Here is a 23,869-nt window from a genome sequence, read left to right as displayed (position 1 = left end):
TGCTTCTGCGCATCTCTGTACAGTTATATCTTACGAAGATCATAACATGGTGACCAGAACATTGTCGATGTTGACAGGAGAGATTGTTCTTTTATGTGAAACAATGTTCTGTGATTTTTGTTGGAGTTTAGAGTGACGAAAAGTAGCTAGCTATAAACAGCTCACACAACTCAATGTTCAGGCCAAAGCGGAGCCTTTGCTGATAGGGCTGGGAATTTCCAGGGACCTCATAATATATCATCACGATACTTAGGTGCCGATACCATAAGTATTGCAATTCTCATAAGTATTGCGATTTGATACTGCGGTTTTATTGCAATTTGATGTACCAAACATATGGATAACTATATGTCTGTGGGAGAAAGACAAAAGAGAGCATGAGAACATTTGCTTTGATCAGTCATGGAAATAAAAGTGCTGAAAACATACTCACTATTTAAAAAGAAGATGGAGAACAACCTTATAGGATGAAAAATACCTGCGTTTTGGCACACGAACAACCGACTAGCGCTAGCCAACAATTACAAATCCATACCTGGAGTCAAAGTATCAATAGAACATCGATCAAAATAATACTGCGATATGTAACTAGAAGGGCTCGTGCTTCAATTCCATATCCGTGCAGGGCTCCAACACACACATACACGTTCCTACTGTAAGTCCTAAAGACTAGCCTGGTGACGAAAGGCATGAGGAGCATTGTACAAAAACAACGTCATCAGCAATTGGATCGTATAAAAGCCAATTATTTTTTTAACTGCCGCTTTACCCACGTGTGTTCTGGCTCTGGTCTAACCCATCGGTTTTTGGACCAGACGGCCTCGAATGTGTTCACATTCGTTGAAGGATCGTTGGGGAGGTACTCAGCTCCAGACTCATTCCAGAGATTAAACTAACGTCTGTGGACGTGGCGTAGTGTATGGCCGGATCAAGGAGTCTGGGTAGCCAGGCAAAAAAAGAAGACCTCCAAGACTGAACATAAGCAAGCACATTCAAACATGGTATAATTATGCAATAATACGAGGCCATTTTTGTCATGATAAAAACATCAAAACACATGGACTCAAGTGTATTATTTCTTTCATACAACTTGTTACCAGCATTAAATAGCACAATTCTTTCCCAAACAATACATTTTTCAACAAAACATGATGCTACATTCACTAACACTTGTTGTCAGGTGCAATTTTACACATTTACTGGTCATTAGTCCTATTCATATTGACTGCCATGTAAAGCAAAACTACCCAAGTGCTGGTTGAGTTGCAAGTTGCTATTGCAAACAAAAAAGTATGACAAACATAAATGGATACTATGGAGGCTCTCTTTCTCCTTCCCCGAGGCTCTAGGCTCTAACAATTCCAAACCATCCGTTGTATAACAGAGGTTGTTCTTCCTATCCTTCACACTGAAGGGGCCAGGCAGGCTGCACAGTTCTCTCTCCCCATTCAAAACAGACTGCTACTGGTCCTACAGGACCTGCCCTGTTGTCTATGGACTTTGGACAATCAACAATAATAGAAAGTCACCCCAACAAAACAAAACAAAAAAATCACAGCAGTGTGTCAACATCAGCCTCTTTTTTTTTAGTTGAGGTGATATGCCTGAATATCCACGCTTCATGTTAACCTTGGGCTACGTTTGGGAGAAGCTCTGAGTGTGGAGTTGAAAGTGGTTAGGGAAACAGAAACAGCCTATATGCATGCCCCCCACAGCAACAGTGCACTGCTGCGCTATAGGCCTACACTCTGAACTAGCAAACAATCAGAGAATGAAGGCCTGGATAACATCTCAGTCTTGAACTATTGAGTGTAGCCTAGTAGAGAAAATGTGTGTTGTGTGGCTCCTCTTAAATATTCAGAGCGCAGTGTGTCGCGTTGATGAATATTCAGCGGCAGAGAGAGAGAGCAAAGAGAGGCAGAGAGAGAGCGAGAGACTTCTGCATGGTCGATTCTCCTCTGAGCAGTGTGGACAGAGAGCAGTTGAAGTCAGGCAGAATCAGATAAGCCGTGGGCATTAGCCTAGATGATCAGTGGGCATGTAACGTAGCTTGGCCACGGAGGGATTCGACTGTAAGCAGGGCCTGGAGATGCTTGGCTCCCTCCCATATATCACTATTGCTAATAATGTCTCTAACACACACACACACACAGGTTGGCATTTAGCGCTCAAAGGCACTTGGCCATACGGCAAGAACAGTTCTTTGAAGTATTACTTCAAATCAAAATGTATTGGTCACCTACACGTTTAGCAGATGTTATTGCCTTAAGGTCAAAGGTACTTGGCCCAAAAATGCAAATGGTCCATTGCACACACAAATGGTTAACATTTCAAGTAGCATACCTTTCATTTTAACGTTGTTTGAATGCGTCAACATAGTTGACAATATTCTAACCCCCTTTCTTTACATTACTTGCATGTTAATTCTGTAAAGGCCTTTCCTTATTCAGCCAGAAATCTGTTGAAAAGGGTTAAAGTGTGTGTTGTTATAAGTACAGTGCCTTGCAAAAGTATCCGGCCCCCTTGAACTTTGCGACCTTTTGCCACATTTCAGGCTTCAAACATAAAGATATAAAACTGTATTTTTTTGTGAAGAATCAACAACAAGTGGGACACAATCATGAAGTGGAACGACATTTATTGGATATTTCAAACTTTTTTAACAAATCAAAAACTGAAAAATTGGGCGTGCAAAATTATTCAGCCCCCTTAAGTTAATACTTTGTAGCGCCACCTTTTGCTGCGATTACAGCTGTAAGTCGCTTGGGGTATGTCTCTATCAGTTTTGCACATCGAGAGACTGAAATTTTTCCCATTCCTCCTTGCAAAACAGCTCGAGCTCAGTGAGGTTGGATGGAGAGCATTTGTGAACAGCAGTTTTCAGTTCTTTCCACAGATTCTCGATTGGATTCAGGTCTGGACTTTGACTTGGCCATTCTAACACCTGGATATGTTTATTTTTGAACCATTCCATTGTAGATTTTGCTTTATGTTTTGGATCATTGTCTTGTTGGAAGACAAATCTCCGTCCCAGTCTCAGGTCTTTTGCAGACTCCATCAGGTTTTCTTCCAGAATGGTCCTGTATTTGGCTCCATCCATCTTCCCATCAATTTTAACCATCTTCCCTGTCCCTGCTGAAGAAAAGCAGGCTCAAACCATGATGCTGCCACCACCATGTTTGACAGTGGGCAAGGTGTGTTCAGGGTGATGAGCTGTGTTGCTTTTTACGCCAAACATAACATTTTGCATTGTTGCCAAAAAGTTCAATTTTGGTTTCATCTGACCAGAGCACCTTCTTCCACATGTTTGGTGTGTCTCCCAGGTGGCTTGTGGCAAACTTTAAACAACACTTTTATGGATATCTTTAAGAAATGGCTTTCTTCTTGCCACTCTTCCATAAAGGCCAGATTTGTGCAATATACGACTGATTGTTGTCCTATGGACAGAGTCTCCCACCTCAGCTGCAGATCTCTGCAGTTCATCCAGAGTGATCATGGGCCTCTTGGCTGCATCTCTGATCAGTCTTCTCCTTGTATGAGCTGAAAGTTTAGAGGGAAGGCCAGGTCTTGGTAGATTTGCAGTGGTCTGATAGTCCTTCCATTTCAATATTATCGCTTGCACAGTGCTCCTTGGGATGTTTTAAAGCTTGGGAAATCTTTTTGTATCCAAATCCGGCTTTAAACTTCTTCACAACAGTATCTCGGACCTGCCTGGTGTGTTCCTTGTTCTTCATGAGGCTCTCTGCGCTTTTAACGGACCTCTGAGACTATCACAGTGCAGGTGCATTTATACGGAGACTTGATTACACACAGGTGGATTGTGTTTATCATCATTAGTCATTTAGGTCAACATTGGATCATTCAGAGATCCTCACTGAACTTCTGGAGAGAGTTTGCTGCACTGAAAGTAAAGGGGCTGAATAATTTTGCACGCCCAATTTTTCAGTTTTTGAATTGTTAAAAAAGTTTGAAATATCCAATAAATGTCGTTCCACTTCATGATTGTGTCCCACTTGTTGTTGATTCTTCACAAAAAAAATACAGTTTTATATCTTTATGTTTGAAGCCTGAAATGTGGCAAAAGGTCGCAAAGCTCAAGGGGGCCGAATACTTTTGCAAGGCACTGTATGAAACAAAGTAATGATCACAGATGTGAAACATATTTATGAAGATCTATTTCAAATGTTATGTAAACATCAACATAGTACACTGTATCATATGAATCATTAACAACTGTTACAGCAGCCCAACTGTTTTATTCCCCATCAATAGCGAGGGGTATCGAAATTCAGCTCCTTAATGGCACTGACCAAATCTTCTACCAGACCGAAAGTATTCAATGTCGATGCCAAGTTTCAGTTCCAACGGGTCATTGCTGTACAAAGTTATTAGATAAAGAAACATGATTGAAGGATTCACAGCGAGAATAAACTACTAAAGGACACTGCAGTAAGACACACACGCAAGTTCCTTCGACCTCATGGCCTGGTTTTTGCTCTGACAACTGTGGGACCTTATATAGACAGGTGTCTCTTTCCAAATCATGTCCAATCAGTTGAATTTACCACAGGTGGACTCCAATCAAGTTGTAGAAACAGTAAGGATGATCAATGGAAACAGGATGCACCTGAGCTCAATTTCAAGTAATCTGCTTTTATTTTTAATACATTTGAAAAAAAATTCTAAAAACCTGTTTTTGCTTTGTCATTATGCGGTAGTGTATAGATTGAGGATTGATTTATTTTATTTTTAAATCAATTTTAGAGTAAGGCTGTAACATAACAAAATGTGGAAAAAGTCAAGGGATATGAATGCTTTCCGAAAGCACTGTAAATGTCACCTGCCCATAAAGGCAGCCAACAAAGCACATCCCACCTGCCCGACTGTTCTGCTTACTTCATGGACAGTGGCCACACAGGCTGTATCACAATCTCTGCAACAATAGCCAAATAGGCTAGGCTTATCTAGACACATAAAAGACACAGTGGAGCAACAAAGACAACGGTAACACAGACTGGGGCATCTGCCCATTCCACTCACAATCATGCTCTTTCTGGGAAACTCACAATAAATCCCTGCTGCAGTACAATAAACAACTCAGCCTGGAACAAACAGGATATATTATAATATATCATTCCTCAGTCAGGATATATTCCCTTAGTTCCAGGATTCGATAACTGCTCAATGCACAGCACATAAATCCTTGATGCATATGAATTTCCCTTCCTGTCAGAATTACATAATACTATACCCAAAAAAGTATTCAGTGATGGATCATTGGGCTCCCAAATAGCACAGCGGTCTAAGGCACTGCATCTCAGTGCAAGAGGCGTCACTGCAGACCCTTGTTCGAGTCTAGGCTGTATCACAACCACCCGTGATTGGGAGTCCCATAGGGCGGCGCATAATTGGCCAAGTGTAGTCCGGGTTTGGCTGGGGTAGGCTGTCATTGTAAATAAGAATTTGTTCTTAACTGGACTTGCCTAGTTAAAAATAAATAAATAAAATATATATATATATATTTTTTTTTATGTAGTCTGCTCTGCTATTAGCTGCTTCAACAGGATGATTCTCCTTTCATGTGGAGATAAATGCACGACTCTCCCTCACAAAAGAGGGGCCCTTGTACAGTTGCTCTGTCTGTCCATGAGATGACAAACGCTGAGAGCCACACAGCACATCAAGTCCCCTCGGCGGTAGCGTTCTCTTTCATTCAAAATAGGCCAATCATTAACTAAAAATTGACAAAAAGGCACTTCAAACACATTGCTGCACCTCGTATTGGAGTGGCAAAGCATGAGGAGGAGGCTGAGCAGCAGTCAGTCTACCGTGTTCTAATGAAAGGGTTGGGGGTGAATGAATGAATGAATGAATGGATGCTCAGCTCGCCTCTTATGGGCCCTTCAGACCCATTCTGTCCACTGCATGGGGAAATTACATACTGTCCCTGATGAAGACAAGGGCAGAGCTGTAATAGACACCAAAACATATCCTCTCAAAAGGACACACATCATCAATCTGGATAACATCAAGCTTCCATTAGGGCTTTCACCTAGAGACAGGGAGCAGATTCACTGGGACAGGTGTTGAGACAGGTGGTGGGAGGGAGGTGATTCAAGCCATTACACCCCCACCTGAACCTGCCGGGCCCACAGCTTACACACACAGAACACAAACCACACTGTGGTTAACTTGCCGTGCAGACTTTTCTCCTATAAGCCAAAGCTGTTGGAAAATTATACTGGCAAGGCCTTATGCCCAGGGTTGAAAATTAACACCTACCACCTGCCAAATGCGGGTAGATTGTGTCACTTGTGGGTAATCATGTCTATTTCAATCACAGACAAGCAAGTGCCCAAGTCACCACGGTAACAGTTTGTCCCTTAAAGGGGCAGCTGAAAATGTTTCTCACACCTAATGATTGAGGATGGATCACTCCTAAAAACTACTTTTAGTCATTTCGCATCATTAAAACATTCAAATAATTTTTCTCCAAGATTTATATGTGTGCTGCTACCGTCTCCGACGACCGAAAAGAGCTCCTGGACATCAGAACAGGGATTTACTCACCTTGAGCTGGACGAATCATTTTTCTTGAATGAGTCGGAAGAGAGGGATTTACTCCAGACACACGAGGCCCTCATCCCAGTCATTCGCAGGAGAAAAAGACGGAGATAACGCGGAAGGAGATCATGGTGCCCTGTAAGGATACGGTGAGGAGTGGCTAATCTGCCTTTGCCATCGGTACGATTGGCCAACTTACAATTGCTGGATAATAAAGTGGAAGAACTAGAGTCACGTATATCCTACCAACGGGACATTAAAACTGTAATATCTTGTTTCACCGAGTCGTGGCTGAATGGCGACATGAATTATATATATATATATATTTAAATATATTACAAATAAATAACATATAAATAAATAAATATAAATAAATAAATATTTCTAAACAACAACTGGTGCATATAAATAAATATATATATAAATAAATATATATTCTTCGTATAAATAAAAATATGCTATAGGAACTATATTTATATAAATATCCTGGATTTATTTATATAAATTTATATATTTCTATTTATATAAATATATTTATATATATTTATATTATATTTATATATATTTATATATCTATATATATATTTATATAAATATATTTATATATTCTATTTATAAATAAACTAATGCAGGAAGCATAGTGACTATATAAAAAAAAAAGTGGTCAGATAAGCAGATATAAACTATAGGACTGTTTTGCGATGGAACATGTTCCGGGATTCATCTGATGGCATTGATATCACTGGCTTCATCCATATATAATATATATACTAAATATACCCCAAACAGAAGCCATCGATTACAGGCAACATCTGCACTGAGCGATGTATCTGCCGCTTTCAAGGAGGGGGACTATTTATATTTGAACCATATAAAACAGGCAAAGCGTCAACACAGGACTAAGATCGATATATAAATATAAATATATATATATAAGGGATATAGCTAGTATATAAACAAATATAGATTATTCTATGCTATATATATAAATAAATATATATGTGTGATCACGCTCTATGTATATAAATTCATATATATTTATATAAATATATATGTTTCATAAATAAATAAGAAAACTATATAAATGACTATATTTCTGTATATAAATATATAAAGGCTATTTATATAAATATAAACCCTATATTTATATAAATACAGCCTAACAGATCCACAGATGTTGCATTTATTTCATCTGGACAAAAGGAACACCTATGCTATATTGACTATTTCATTTATATATATATATTTATATTTATATAAATATATATTATCACTAAGCTAAGATTTATATACAAATATATATGATATATTTATTTGTATGACTGCATGACTAAACACCATCATTAAGTTTGCCATAAATATAGTGATAACCGATAACGATGACAAATAGGGAGGTTAGAGACCTGATATAACCTTCCCTCAACGTGATCAAGACAAAAGGAGATGATTGAGGACCGAGCACGCCCCAATTCTCATCGACGGGGCTGTAGTGGAGCAGGTTGAAAGCTTCAAGTTCCTTGTAGTCCAAATCATCAACAAACTAACATGGTCCAAGCACACTAGAGGGCACAACAAAGCCTATTACCCCTCAGGAGACTGAAAAGATTTGGCATGGGTCCTCAGATTATCAAAAAGGTTCAACGGGTACACTATTGAGAGCATCCTGACTGGTTGCATCACTGCCTGGTATGGCAACCGCTCGGCCTCCGACCGCAAGGCACAACAAAGAGTAGTGCGTACAGCCCAGTACATCACTGGGGCCAAGCCTCCTGCCATCTAGGACCTCTATACCAGGACATGTCAGAGGAAGGCCCTAAAAATAAAATGTCAAAATAAAATGTCAAAGACTCCAACACCACCCTAGTCATAGACTGTATTGCTCGAATTAATTTAACATTCTGTGACTCATTCTGTGAGTCTTTTATCCAAAATATCAGAGAGAAAAAAAAAAGTTGCTGCCAAATTCTCTAAAACAACGTTGAAGGCGGCTAAAATTAAAGAAATTAATATTAAATTCTCTGGCAACAGCTCTGGTGGACATTCCTGCAGAAGCATGTCAACTGTACGCTCCCTCCAAACTTGAGACAACTGTGGCATTGTGTTGTGTGACAAATCTACACATTTAAGAGTTACCAAACAGCCTGTATTTTTCTATAAATCACAAATTGCACTGGTGCCCATACTTGAGTTATGAAACGCTTGCCATGAGTGTGACCAGCCAAGGTGGCTGGTGAATTAGACATTCTTACAGGCTGACTACACCGCTCGCAAGTGTTGCAAAATAAATTTTGCAATCTATATAATTCAATTATTGCGCGCGTGTCTGCATTGCTAAAATAGAAGTCAGTTCTATTTGTGACACAGATCGCACTGCAAGTCTTGCCTCTCCCATCTCCTCATTGGTTTATAGAAGCAGGTAACCACATGTCATCTCCTCTTTGGTTATACCCACGTGGGTGACTGAAAGACAAACTAGGTCAGTGGGGGTAATGCACCAAATTTAAGAAAAGTTGCCAATCGCAAAATGAAGTCGAGAGATGAAAAAGCATAGAAGGAGGAGAGATGACTAGAAACGATTCGGTTGACTGTTTTGTGTGGATTAATCGGAGGAGTAGAGGACCTTGTGCATTTCAGGTAAAATAACTCAATATTTATATCTCAGGACAAATTAGCTAGCAACAGCAAGCTAGCTAAATAGGACAAATTAGCTAGCAAGTGCAAGCTAGCTAGCTAAATTGCCATAAATATTTAATGCTTTTCGACCTGTCCCCAAATTCACGTAATTGATTCAGAGTTTGTTTTGATATTTTAACCTGAGTGTTGTGATCGCGTTTGATGTGGGGGGACAAAATACATTAATGCACGAAGGCACACACGCGCAGCCGGTTTGGATCCCATGTTAGGGAGTGAACGTTATTTATAATAAAGGCTTACATGGAGAAAATCTGATCTCTGAAATTAAATGGATGGCCCTCCCTACACCGTCCCTGAATGCTTTACAAAAAAAAAAAAAAAAAAAAGGAGGAGAGAACACAAATTGGACAGACTAGAACTTTAGATATGCAGGTTCAGAAACGGTTCATCCAGTAAGCATGACATGGCAACACAGGAATTTTTACAGGGCCAGAAGGTTGTGGGTTCACAGTCCACCGTGAACAAGGGTGAAAAGATAGCCTTTATAGTAAAAACATTGCCTACATCTACCATAGTATTTGCAGGTCTGAGAAGAAAAAAAAAGCCTTTTATAAACATTTCATGCAAGTCTACGTAATTCTACATAGAGATTTTTTTAATACCACACAAATTACCAAAATTACAGGCTAAGAATGGACATAGGTCTGTGTTCATCTTATCATATTTCTCCAATGCCAAATCAGTGTCTTGTTTGCAATGAAACTGTACCTGTTGAACAACAATTCAATCTGAGAAGTCATTAGGAATCTGAACATGGTACTTTCAAAAGTTTGGCCAACCTTTCCACCCCAGACAGAGTAGGCCTACCGACACAGAAAAATGGAAGCTTTAATTGTTGGCTACTCTCTTCCGTGGCTAAACCCAACAAGGTCACAAGTGTTTTCTTAAAAGCTGTCTGGGTTTAAACATTTTATATAGTACAGAAAGTGAATAGCTTAATCAATTGAGTGACAGAATTAGATTACTACCCAAGAAAAGTCCTGTTTTTGTCTCCTCGTCTATTGAAGGTTGTAGCTCAGCCTCAGAAGGTCAAAGAAACTAAACAATGATATTATTATATGCACCGGTGTCACGTCTTTGACAGGTATTTTACAGCTTGCTTCTAGCATAAAGCATAACCGAACAAAGCACTGCTATAGATCACTACATCAAATCAGATCCAGTGGCCTAGTTAGTTGACTTTTTTTTTTTTTTTTTTTTTTTTTTTTTAAAAGGTGAAAATGGCAAGACTTGAAAATGGCTGTCTAGCAATGATCAACAACCAACTTGATAGAGCTTTTAGAATTTAAAAAAGAAACATGTGCAAAAAGAGGCTTACCCAGAAAGATACACAGCTGTTATAGCTGCCAAAAGGTCATTCTAACATTTACTGAAATCAGGTTGTGAATACTGACGTAAATGAGATCTGCATTTAATTTAATACATTTGCTAATATTCCAAAAAACATGTTTTCACTTTGTCATTATGGAGTATTGTGTGTAGATGAGTAAGGGGAAAAAAAGCAATTTAATCCATTTGGAATTCAGGTGGTAACACAACAAAATGTGGAATAAGCCAAGGGGTATGAATACTTTCTGAAGGCTCTGTATAGCCTAGCAATTAACCAAATCTAAAACACTGACTATTTAAATCAATCAATTACATGACCCTCCCCTGGACTAGGTAAAAAAAATAAAAATACCTTCCATTGACTGAAATTTTAAATGCATGACCCTCCCCCATTTCCTCCAGGTAACCATTACATACATTTCGATACACCCCTTACCCGAAAATGCCTAAATAAACCCGTATATGGAAGGTGGCGGGTGTTCATTTCAGACCCTGGTGGAACCCTAATAAATAAGCCATATCACTCGGCCTTTTGCGGCAGGGTAGGCACTTTGTTGATTCTTGATGTTCTGTTGTAGAACTGTTTACAGTGCATTTGGAAAGTATTCAGAACCCTTCCCTTTCCACATTGTTACGTTACAATCTTATTCTAAAATGGATTAAAAATGAATGACAACAGTTCCCGAAAATGTTGCTGATTTACTCAAAATAAAGAACAAATACCTTATTTACATAAGTATTCAGACCCTCTGCTATGAGACTAGAAATTGAGCTCAGGTGCAACCTGTTTCCATTGATCATCTGGTAAATTCATTTGACTGGACATGATTTGGAAAAGATACACCAACAAGTTGACACATGTTATTGCAAAAACCAAGCCATGAGGTCGAAGGAATTGTCCGTAGAGCTCCGAGACAGGATTGTGTCGAGGCACAGATTTGGGGACGGGTACCAACACAAGTTTGCAGCATTGAAGGTCCCCAAGAACACAGTGGCTTCCATCATCCTTAAATGGAATAAGTTTGGAACCACCAAGACTCTTCCTAGAGCTGGCTGTCCAGCCAAACTGAGAAATCGGGAGATAAGGGCCTTGGTCAAGGAGGTGACCAAGAACCCGATGGTCACTCTGACAGAGCTCTAGAGTTCCTCTGTGGAGATGGGAGAACCTTCCAGAAGGAAAACCATCTCTGTCAGAGATGAGAGCTTGAGAAGATCAGCAGAGAAGAATGGGAAAAACTCCCAAAATACAGGTGTGCCAAGCTTATAGCGTCATACCCTCGAGGCTCATAAGACTCGAGGCTATAATCGCTGCCAAAAGTGCTTCAACAAAGTACTGAGTAAAGGGTCGGAATACTTAAGTAAATGTGATTTCAGGTTATTATTTTTAATCAATTAGCAAAAGTGTCTAGAAACCTGTTTTTGCTTTGTCATTATGGGGTATTGTGTGTTGATTTGACTATTCATTGTTGACTATTTAATCCATTTTAGAATAAGGCTGTAACTTAACAAAATGTGTGAAGAGTCAAGGGGTCTGAATACTTTCCGAATGCACTGTATCCATTTCTACTATTGTATCTAAAATATTCATTTTAACATGCATTGGTTAAAAGACAGGTCACAAATTAAATTAAGCAATATACCCCTTTACTTCTTACTAGTAATACATTTATTGTTTTAGAAAAACTGAAAGCATGGTCATCCGTTTATTGGTTTTATTTTTGTTGTGCAATTATGGGGAAACTATTTTGGCTTGTAAAAACATCTCAGTGGATGGTAGATTATCATTTCAAATCAAATCAAATTTTATTTGTCACATACACATGGTTAGCAGATGTTAATGCGAGTGTAGCGAAATGCTTGTGCTTCTAGTTCCGACAATGCAGTAATAACCAACAAGTAATCTAACTAACAATTCCAAAACTACTGTCTTATACACACAAGTGTAAGGGGATAAAGAATGTGTACATAAGGATATATGAATGAGTGATGGTACAGAGCAGCATAGGCAAGATACAGTAGATGGTATCAAGTACAGTATATACATATGAGATGAGTATGTAAACAAAGTGGCATAGTTAAAGTGGCTAGTGATACATGTATTACATAAGGATGCAGTCGATGATATAGAGTACAGTATATACGTATGCATATGAGATGAATAATGTAGGGTAAGTAACATTATATAAGGTAGCATTGTTTAAAGTGGCTAGTGATATATATACATCATTTCCCATCAATTCCCATTATTAAAGTGGCTGGAGTTGAGTCAGTGTCAGTGTGTTGGCAACAGCCACTCAATGTTAGTGGTGGCTGTTTAACAGTCTGATGGCCTTGAGATAGAAGCTGTTTTTCAGTCTCTCGGTCCCAGCTTTGATGCACCTGTACTGACCTCGCGTTCTGGATGATAGCGGGGTGAACAGGCAGTGGCTCGGGTGGTTGATGTCCTTGATGATCTTTATGGCCTTCCTGTAACATCGGGTGGTGTAGGTGTCCTGGAGGGCAGGTAGTTTGCCCCCGGTGATGCGTTGTGCAGACCTCACTACCCTCTGGAGAGCCTTACGGTTGAGGGCGGAGCAGTTGCCGTACCAGGCGGTGATACAGCCCGCCAGGATGCTCTCGATTGTGCATCTGTAGAAGTTTGTGAGTGCTTTTGGTGACAAGCCGAATTTCTTCAGCCTCCTGAGGTTGAAGAGGCGCTGCTGCGCCTTCTTCACGATGCTGTCTATGTGAGTGGACCAATTCAGTTTGTCTGTGATGTGTATGCCGAGGAACTTAAAACTTGCTACCCTCTCCACTACTGTTCCCTGTGGATAGGGGGGTGTTCCCTCTGCTGTTTCCTGAAGTCCACAATCATCTCCTTAGTTTTGTTGACGTTGAGTGTGAGGTTATTTTCCTGACACCACACTCCGAGGGCCCTCACCTCCTCCCTGTAGGCCGTCTCGTCGTTGTTGGTAATCAAGCCTACCACTGTTGTGTCGTCCGCAAACTTGATGATTGAGTTGGAGGCGTGCGTGGCCACGCAGTCGTGGGTGAACAGGGAGTACAGGAGAGGGCTCAGAACGCACCCTTGTGGGGCCCCAGTGTTGAGGATCAGCGGGGAGGAGATGTTGTTGCCTACCCTCACCACCTGGGGGCGGCCCGTCAGGAAGTCCAGTACCCAGTTGCACAGGGCGGGGTCGAGACCCAGGGTCTCGAGCTTGATGACGAGCTTGGAGGGTACTATGGTGTTGAATGCCGAGCTGTAGTCGATGAACAGCATTCTCACATAGGTATTCCTCTTGTCCAGATGGGTTAGGGCAGTGTGCAGTGTGGTTGAGATTGCATCGTCTGTGGACCTATTTGGGCGGTAAGCAAATTGGAGTGGGTCTAGGGTGTCAGGTAGGGTGGAGGTGATATGGTCCTTGACTAGTCTCTCAAAGCACTTCATGATGACGGAAGTGAGTGCTAAGGGGCGGTAGTCGTTTAGCTCAGTTACCTTAGCTTTCTTGGGAACAGGAACAATGGTGGCCCTCTTGAAGCATGTGGGAACAGCAGACTGGTATAGGGATTGATTGAATATGTCCGTAAACACACCGGCCAGCTGGTCTGCGCATGCTCTGAGGGCGCGGCTGGGGATGCCGTCTGGGCCTGCAGCCTTGCGAGGGTTAACACGTTTAAATGTCTTACTCACCTCGGCTGCAGTGAAGGAGAGACCGCATGTTTTCGTTGCAGGCCGTGTCAGTGGCACTGTATTGTCCTCAAAGCAGGCAAAAAAGTTATTTAGTCTGCCTGGGAGCAAGACATCCTGGTCTGTGACTGGGCTGGATTTCTTCCTGTAGTCCGTGATTGACTGTAGACCCTGCCACATACCTCTTTTGTCTGAGCCGTTGAATTGAGATTCTACTTTGTCTCTGTACTGATGCTTAGCTTGTTTGATAGCCTTGCGGAGGGAATAGCTGCACTGTTTTTATTCGGTCATGTTACCAGACACCTTGCCCTGATTAAAAGCAGTGGTTCGCGCTTTCAGTTTCACGCGAATGCTGCCATCAATCCACGGTTTCTGGTTAGGGAATGTTTTAATCGTTGCTAGGGGAACGACATCTTCAACGCACATTCTAATGAACTCGCACACCGAATCAGCGTATTCGTCAATATTGTTATCTGACGCAATACGAAACATCTCCCATTTCTTTCTACCTACCTGCCACAGTGGCTGGTGGACCAAAAAGTGAATTTCAAACCCTGCTAAGCCTCATTCACATTCCAATTGTGCTGCGCCGGAAGTCATTCATTTCAATGGGGACAACACGCACCAGAGTGGCATTGCAGTGCCCCCTTGCGTCCAATGCTCTGTTGCGATACGCATACTTTGTCAATTATATGACTGTAGCCTCCCATTTTAATTCCGAAAATGTTCTTGATGGTATTCATGACATTTGTTTATGATGATAATTATTAGGCATTGGGTTAACTGGCTACATTCAACCTAGCTATCTGCTCTGTGTAAACTAGCTGGACTTGATAGAAAGTAAACGAAAAAAGTTTAGGAAAAAGTAAATTAAACATGTTTTAATATCACCTAAAACAATACTTTTAAGACAGGAGAAACATAAAAGGTTATATTTTGCAATCTTCCAAAAATAAATGCGACCTCTGACGAGAGACCCATCCATCTTGTGTTATGACACACTACACCTGTCCGACCAGTAGCGGAGCAAGACCATGTTTAAAGGACGCATGACCAACGGAATTCAATTCATTTTTGAACAAGGCGTTACTGTGCTGTCGTGTGCTATGATGCCACTGACTACATTTTTTATCAAGTAACACCAGTGAATGAAAAATGTGATAGCTGATATCCTCCCCCCTACTTCACTCTCTCACCTTCGATGCTGAGCTCAAAGCAGACGTGGCAGAAGGACATGGTCCCCGTGTCGGTCTCTAGCTTGCAGACACTGCAGATGTTGTCGTCGTTTAGGTCGATGTTGACAAACTGCTCCTCTTTGTCCATACTATCTCTGAGAGGGAGAAACACAAAACACAGAGATAAGAGGACATTAAAGGAAATGAGACTAGCACAACTTCCATTGACCTCTAAGAGTTCTCCCTCATTCTTGAACAGAGAGACTCTTTCAAATTTACATCTTGGCTTGTACAAGTCAGACGGAACAGGAAACTTTCTGATGTAAATTGCTCATGAATGGGACTGTCATTACCATACTGAGAGGTACAGTTTGTTCAAGGCAGTGCACTCAAAGCATGTCTGATGAAATATCAAACAGCGCAGAAGATAGAGATCACCCTTTGAGAAAGGAGAGGGATGACCTGATTTGTAAAACGATGGAACACCTTTTAAAAAGCCATGTAAACGAGGACCCAACAGTGATCTCACAGAGAACAGAAACTGTGTGTCTGGTGACCCATGTTTACTCTCGGTAAATTAACTTACCCCGGGTTACATACAGTGGGGAGAACAAGTATTTGATAACCTGCAAAATTGGCAGTGTTTCCTACTTACAATGCATGTAGAGGTCTGTCATTTTTATCATTAGGTACAGAATCGAAAACAAACATCCAGAAGATCACATTGTATGATATTTAAGTAATTAATTAGCATTTTATTGCATGACATAAGTATTTGATACATCAGAAAAGCAGAACTTAATATTTGGTACAGAAACCTGTTTGCAATTACAGAGATAATACATTTCATTTAGTTCTTGAGCAGGTTTGCACACACTGCAGCAGGGATTTTGGCCCACTCCTCCATACAGACCTTCTCCAGATCCTTCAGGTTTCGGGACTGTCGCTGGGCAATACGGACTTTCAGCTCCCTCCAAAGATGTTCTATTGGGTTCAGGTCTGGAGACTGGCTAGGCCACTCCAGGACCTTGAGATGCTTCTTACGGAGCCACTCCTTAGTTGCCCTGCCTGTGTGTTTCGGGTCGTTGTCATGCTGGAAGACCCAGCCACGACCCATCTTCAAAGGAGGTTGTTGGCCAAGATCTTGCGATACATGGCCCCATCCGTCCTTCCCTCAATACGGTGCAGTCGTCTTGTCCCCTTTGCAGAAAAGCATCCCAAAGAATGATGTTTCAACCTCCATGCTTCACGGTTGGGATGGTGTTCTTGGGGTTGTACTCACCCTTCTTCCTCCAAACACAGCGAGTGGAGTTTAGACCAAAAAGCTATATTTTTGTCTCATCAGACCACATGACCTTCTCCCATTCCTCCTCTGGATCCTCCAGATGGTCATTGGCAAACTTCAGACGGGCCTGGACATGCGTTGGCTTGAGCAGGGGGACCTTGCGTGCGCTGCATGATTTTAATCCATGACGGCGTAATGTGTTACTAATGGTTTTCTTTGAGACTGTGGTCCCAGCTCTCTTCAGGTCATTGACCAGGTCCTGCCGTGTAGTTCTGGGCTGATCCCTCACCTTCCTCATGATCATTGATGCCCCACGAGGTGAGATCTTGCATGGAGCCCCAGACCGAGGGTGATTGACCGTCATCTTGAACTTATTCCATTTTCTAATAATTGCGCCAACAGTTGTTGCCTTCTCACCAAGCTGCTTGCCTATTGTCCTGTAGCCCATCCCAGCCTTGTGCAGGTCTACAATTATATCCCCGATGTCCTTACACAGCTTTCTGGTCTTGGCCATTGTGGAGAGGTTTGAGTCTGTCTGATTGAGTGTGTGGACAGGTGTCTTTTATACAGGTAACGAGTGGAGAACAGGAGGGATTCTTAAAGAATAACTAACAGGTCTGTGAGAGCCGGAATTCTTACTGGTTGGTAGGTGATTAAATACGTATGTCATGCAATAAAATGCAAATGAATTACTTAAAAAATCAATGTGATTTTTTGGATTTTTGTTTTAGATTCCGTCTCACAGTTGAAGTGTACCGATGATAAAAAATTACAGACCTCTACATGCTTTGTAAGTGGGAAAACCTGCAAAATCAGCAGTGTATCAAATACTTGTTCTCCCCACTGTAGGTGACCATTTTGGAATTTGACAACCAAGCAGGTAATTTCATTACAACTTGAAAATAATTGTCTCTCTCCCCCCCAGGACCCATTTGTTCCTTGCGTTTATCTAAAGAATTACATAACTAAACTGCACAATGAGATTAAAATGAATGAGTAGGTGCACATATTCAAGGATCCCATTCTTTTATACCGTTCTTAAATATAGCCTATAGTGACATTTGAAAACAACTCCCAGTAAAAGCACAAATAAAAATAAAACATGCGCAATATGACAAACCAAGTGGAAAGGCAACCTTTTTTTTAATCCAAGGCCCCTGTCCCTGCAGGAGGCCTTTTGTTATGCCTTCATTGTAAATAAGAATTTGTTCTTAACTGACTTGCCTAGTTAAATAAAACAAGACAGGAGAGCATAATGCTAGATAGCTAATGTTGTCAAAATACTTTAGGTACTTAATAAAAAAAACATTGTTTACGAAGAATGTGACAGATAACAGGTTTAGACTAACAATGAAATGCTTACTTATGGGCCCTTCACAACATTGCAGAGAAAGAAAAGAGAAATAATAAAAGTAATAATGAATACACTCACCAAATCAGGAGTGTCGCAGAACAACTATCGTCATTACTGCTGTTACGATATTTACTTAAAATAAAAACAATTACATTGTTTTGACCAAGTGCGATGCGCCAAATCCAATAAAATCAGTCATCTAGCAGCAGTACAGTCTCCCGAAAGAGAGATCGTATTTTCAGTTAGACCCTTTAAGTACATACCATGTGTAGCAGCAGTAATGACAAAAAAAATAACTCAATTAGGCCACATATGCAGATATTCCAGTAACAGCACATTAAGTGTTTTAGACAGAATACTGCAATACTTAGATCTGCTTGACTGGCTGGCAGAGTGTGTACCCATGGGAGAGAATGAGAGATTTGGCAAGTGAGGTTTTTGTATGCATGTGTCAGAGAGAGTAAGAGAGATATGAAAGAGGCCTAGGCTAGATGTTAGGGCATTGTGTTACCAGGTCACCTGCTCATAATTGACTAGTTAAAATGGGATACATTGTTTGATTGTTAATAATTGTAATTCTTATGCTAAATAGTAATAATTGTTTATACAGTTCAGTCAACTATACTGAAGAAAATATAGAAGGCAACATGTAAAAGTGTTGGTCCCATGTTTCATGATCTGAAATAAAAATGTCTGGGATATTTTTTTCTTATGTACAAAAATAGTATTTCTAAAACAAAAACAAACTTGGTGCACAAATTAGGTTACATCCCTGTTAGTGAGCATTTCTCTTTCGCCAAGACAATCCATCCACCTGACAGGTGTGGCATATCAAGAAGCTGATTAAAGAGCATGATCATAACACAGATGCACCCTGTGCTGGGGACAAAAAAAGGCCACTCTAAAAATGTGCAGTTGTCACACAACACAATGCCACAGATGTCTCAAGTGGAGGGAGCATGCAATTGGAATGTCCACCAGAGCTGTTGCCAGAGAAATTAATGTTCATTTCTCGACCAACGTTGTTTTAAAGAATTTGGCAGTACATCTAACCGGCCTCGCAACCGCATACCACGTGTAACCACGCCAGCCCAGGACCTCCACATCCGGCTTCTCCACCTGCGGGACTGTCTGAGACAAGCCACCGGACAGGTGATGAAACGGTGGGATAACACAACAATAATTTCTGCACACTGTCAGAAACGGTCTCAGGAAAGCTCATCTGCGTGCTCGTCGTCCTCACCAGGGTCTTGATTTGACTGCAGTTCGGCTTCGTAACAGACCGCAGTGGGCAAATGCTCACTTTTGATGGCCACTGGCATGCTGGAGATGTGTGCTCTTCACAGATTAATCCCGGTTCCAAGTGTACCGCAAATGCTGTGTATGGCGTTGTGTTGGCGAGCGGTTTGCTGATGTCAATGTTGTGAACAGAGTGTCCCATGATGGTGGTGGGGTTATAGTATGGTCAGGCATAAGCGACAAACAACTGCATTTTATCAATGGCAATTTCAATGCAGAGATACCGTGACGAGATCCGGAGGCCAATTGTCATGTCATTCATCCACCACCATCACCTCATATTTCAGCATGATAATGTTGCAAGGATCTGTACACAATACCAAGAAGCTGAAAATGTCCCAGTTCTTCCATGGCCTACATACTCACCAGACATCACCCATTGAACATGTTTGGGATTCCCCCACCAATATCCAGCAACTTCACACAGCCATTGAAGAGAAATAGACAGCATTCCACAGGCCAAAATCAACAGCCTGATCAACTCTATGTGAAGGAGACATGTCTCACTGCAGGAGGTAAATTGTGCTCCCACCAGATCCTGACTGGGTTTCTGATACACTCACCTACCTTTCTGGGTTTTTTTAAGCTGTATTCCCAGTCATGTGTCATCCATTGATTAGGAACTAATGAATTTATTTGAATTGCATTTTAGATTTATTATGTCTATATTCAATGTTAATGTAAATTCATCCCATCTTTTTCCAGGTCCTGTGGTGTCTATATTAATCACACAATACGCACACACACGTACTACCTCACACACACACCAACTCAAACTTTGTGCTGTTAAAAAAAAAGGTTTGATGTCTTGTAAGAGCAGAAGCTTTTAAAATGTTTCCAATTGAAGTGAATGGAATGTTGCAATTCACCAGCTAATTAACATAACTCATAAAAACAATTATATTAATAATTTGGTATTGCTTTATTAAATAGTTACCTCCCAGTTCTGCATAAAACATCTATATATGTTAACAATATGACCACCCTTCTATAAATGAATGACCTTGACCTGTGGAATTTGACATGCTGTACATACTAATTAGCATATTACGCATCTAATTTACATGAAGTAGTAAAAGTTTAATTTTATATCATAAGTTGTTTCAAACTCTGTTTGCATAAAGCATAAAGATTTGTTCATGCTTTATGCAAACCCTACCTTAACATTTCACACGTACCAACAAACAGGTGTGATCATTCAGAGTTCCTATGTCCAGTGTGTCTTCTTTTGCCCATCTTAATCTTTTTATTTTATTGGCCAGTCTGAGATATGGCTTTTTCTTTGCAACTCTGCCTAGAAGTCCAGCATCCCGGAGTCGCTTCTTCACTGTTGAGACTGGTGTTTTGTGGATACTATTTAATGAAGCTGCCATTTGAGGACTTGTGAGGCGTTCGTTTCTCAAAATAAACACTAATGTACTTGTCCTCTTGCTCAGTTGTGCACCGGGGCCTCCCACTCTTTCTATTCTGGTTAGAGGCAGTTTGCGCTGTTCTGTGAAGGGAATAGTACGAGATCTTCAGTTTCTTGGCAATTTCTCGTATGGAATAGCCATCATTTCCCAGAACAAGAATAGACTGACGAGTTCCAGAAGAAAGTTCTTTGTTTCTGGCCATTTTGAGCCTGTAATCAAACCCACAAATGCTGATGCTCCAGATACTCAACTAGTCTGAAAAAGGGTTTTTTCTAATGATCAATTAGCCTTTTAAAAATTATAAACTTGGATTAGCTAACACAACATGCCATTTGAACACAGGAGTGATGGTTGCTGATAATGGGCCTCTGTAGGCCTATGTTGATATTCCCTAAAACAGCCATTTCCAGCTACAATAGTCATTTACAACAAAACATTTCTACAGTGTCTTTCTGATCAATCTGATGTTATTTGAATGGACAAAAAAAAAAGGCTTTTCTTTCAAAAACATGGAAATTTCTAAGTGACCCTAAACTTTTGAACGTAGTGTATGTTTGATCTTATATCATCAACACAGCGCTAAATATAAGCAAGTGCAAGCAAATGAGGTGTGACATGGTAGGCCTAATCGTTCAACACTTTAAAAATGGAATTAAATGAATGCCAAAATATCAAGCAAAACAGGCAAAATGTTGTTTTTTAAGCTAAACAGGTAGAGATTAAAGCAGGTGGGGCTCTACATGCCCTGAATGACAGGTCGCCACTGTTTGGTGCCATTATTTACTAGGGATTAACATTGAAAAAGATTGTGGACTGGTCAATCATATCATTATATATCCTCATCATAAAGTGTTCTGTGTTCCTGAGAAGATTCTCTATAACATGGAATACAGTATTCCCCAAGTATAACACCAAATCCACAGTTTCATTTGGAACCTTAACACCCTACTGGATAATTATGTGGATGTATTTGAAGTCTAAATTACACCTTAGGTGTGGCAATAATAATAATAATAATAATAATAATAATAATATGGCAATAATTGTACATTTTCTTGCAACAGCCTTTAGTGAATTTGTTGCCACCTGATGCCCATGGCAGGGACAACTAGAAAATAATAGCTGTTCCCTAACTGATATTTTTTTTAATGTTTGAGTAACGTTAGTTAGCTAGGTTTAATACTTGGAGGAAATGACAGTAACATCTTCACAACATAAATTTGAAAAAACATGAAAAATCGGAAGTTAGCCTAATTTACGACTAGCTAGCTAACACATACAACTAGCTAGTTTGCTAGCTACATTGGCATGCATCTGAAATGAGTGGCTAACTAGTTAACTAAACGACTGACATTATGTTAGCTTGCTGCTAGCAAAACCTATAACACTTGCTGCTAGCTAGCCAACATACGCTTGCTATCCAACGTTACGTTAATCGTGACCCGTTATCTGGTCGTCAAGATTAATAATTTCCAGCAGGAGACCAACAAAATGATAGTATTAGTAGCTATCTAAACGATAAAACAGGGTAATGACATATGATGTATTTCTTCAGTCTGACATTTACCTTGTAGCTAGCTAATCCTTTGTCAAATCGTCAAGGGAATTCACGGGTGTTTGAGTTCCCTTCACCTCGGTCCTCGAGCGCCTGTGGGGCAGTAGATTATTGTTGATGGTGGCTTGCAGACTAGCACATTTCTTTGAGCGGAGGGGAAACCCACCCACCTTTCGGGAACGAACCACTTGTAAATCAGGGGGTGGGTTATTATATCAATATAAATTCAATACAAATCGTTCTTCATATATAATAAATTACACACTTTTGAAACAAAGTATAACATCTATATCGACGTGTTATCTCGAATCATCATTATTCGAGCTCTAGATTCCCCTTTTAAATGAATTTGTCATAATTTAACCCCGTACACTTTGGTATGGGTATATTGAAGAAACATCAACAAAACAGTGGAACACATGGAAGAGTTGGAACATCATGTATGATCAAAAATAATTATATAGGGTGCGAGAGCAGGTGTCCACATGCAGTGTATGTAGAACATTGGCCTGTTGGAAACTAGAACCCACTACTATATGCACAGTTCGGACGTGATCAGATTTATCTCTAGAAAAACTGCGCATTAAAAAAAAAATCGGAATAATTTAACCGATGTCTGTCGTCAATTAGTTACCAATTTGTTTTATAATGATCTGTTAATCGCTAAGCACTATTGGTCCCAGAAAGTTTGTGCCGTTATGTCAACTCCTGAGGTCAGTTCCCACTGGGCACAAACTGGTTGAATCAACGTTGTTTCAACGTAATTTGACCTGGAATCTACATGGAAAATACATTTCATTTGCAAAAATGCATCAATTACAGTATGCTGTTGTTGTGAGGGTTACATTTTAATCACAGGATTACGTCATCGTGGTAAACAATTTAACATAGACACTCTTTGTATAAAATATTTTTAATTACCTCAATAGATCATACACGAGAGAATGTCCACAACAGTTCTGGAGTTCTCAAATTGAACGGTTTATTGACCCAAAACTCACACAGGCTACGGTCTGGCAGTAACCTACGCCAAATCAATCTGATAACAATAACAGCTATCCCGCTGGACACCAACAACGCCTGACACGGAATTATTTCAGGCATTCCATTGATTGGCAGAGAGCAGGGTGATTGGCATGCTGGATGCAGAGAAACCCCTGAGTAACTGGTAAACGTCCCGTGATAACCACACAACAGAACGTCAGAACACATAATTTTGTAACTTTGCCCAAGAAACATTTAACTGCAGGGCACTCCCACATCATATAAAAGGAAGGTGCCTACTTGATTTAGGGAACACAGTGAACACTTGGGAGTTGGGGCCAATTTCATTGTAAAATGTTTCATTGGTGTTAATTACACTCTGTGAATTGATAAATTGATGGTTTGGATTACGGGATGACAAGGCCATATTTTCGATATTATGTTGCAGTTAAAGCGTGGTTCAGATTCAATTAAATCTGTAGACCATACTTTTTTTAATGGCTGGCTCAGAATATGACCTTTCCAAAAGTTAATATATTATAGAGATCAGT

The 23,869-nt window shown here is 40.4% G+C and overlaps 1 protein-coding gene across 1 annotated transcript in view; it reads right to left on the bottom strand.

The window, feature by feature from the left end:
- The window catches only part of LOC112233387 (protein EURL homolog), a 62,021-nt gene extending 39,526 nt beyond the window's left edge, over positions 1-22,495 (bottom strand). The window contains exons 1-2 of the mRNA XM_024400976.2: positions 22,347-22,495; positions 15,451-15,584 (exon numbers count right to left, since the gene is read on the bottom strand). Coding sequence (XP_024256744.1) covers positions 15,451-15,577 — 127 coding nt within the window. The 5' untranslated portion in view covers positions 15,578-15,584; positions 22,347-22,495. The remainder of the gene's footprint in view (positions 1-15,450; positions 15,585-22,346) is intronic.
- Between the last annotated feature and the right edge of the window lie 1,374 nt (positions 22,496-23,869).

Source organism: Oncorhynchus tshawytscha, linkage group LG30 (genome assembly GCF_018296145.1).
Source record: "Oncorhynchus tshawytscha isolate Ot180627B linkage group LG30, Otsh_v2.0, whole genome shotgun sequence".
Taxonomy (NCBI): domain Eukaryota; kingdom Metazoa; phylum Chordata; class Actinopteri; order Salmoniformes; family Salmonidae; genus Oncorhynchus; species Oncorhynchus tshawytscha.
Note: the sequence above shows the minus strand (reverse complement) of the source record. Positions and strands in the feature narration are given on the sequence as shown.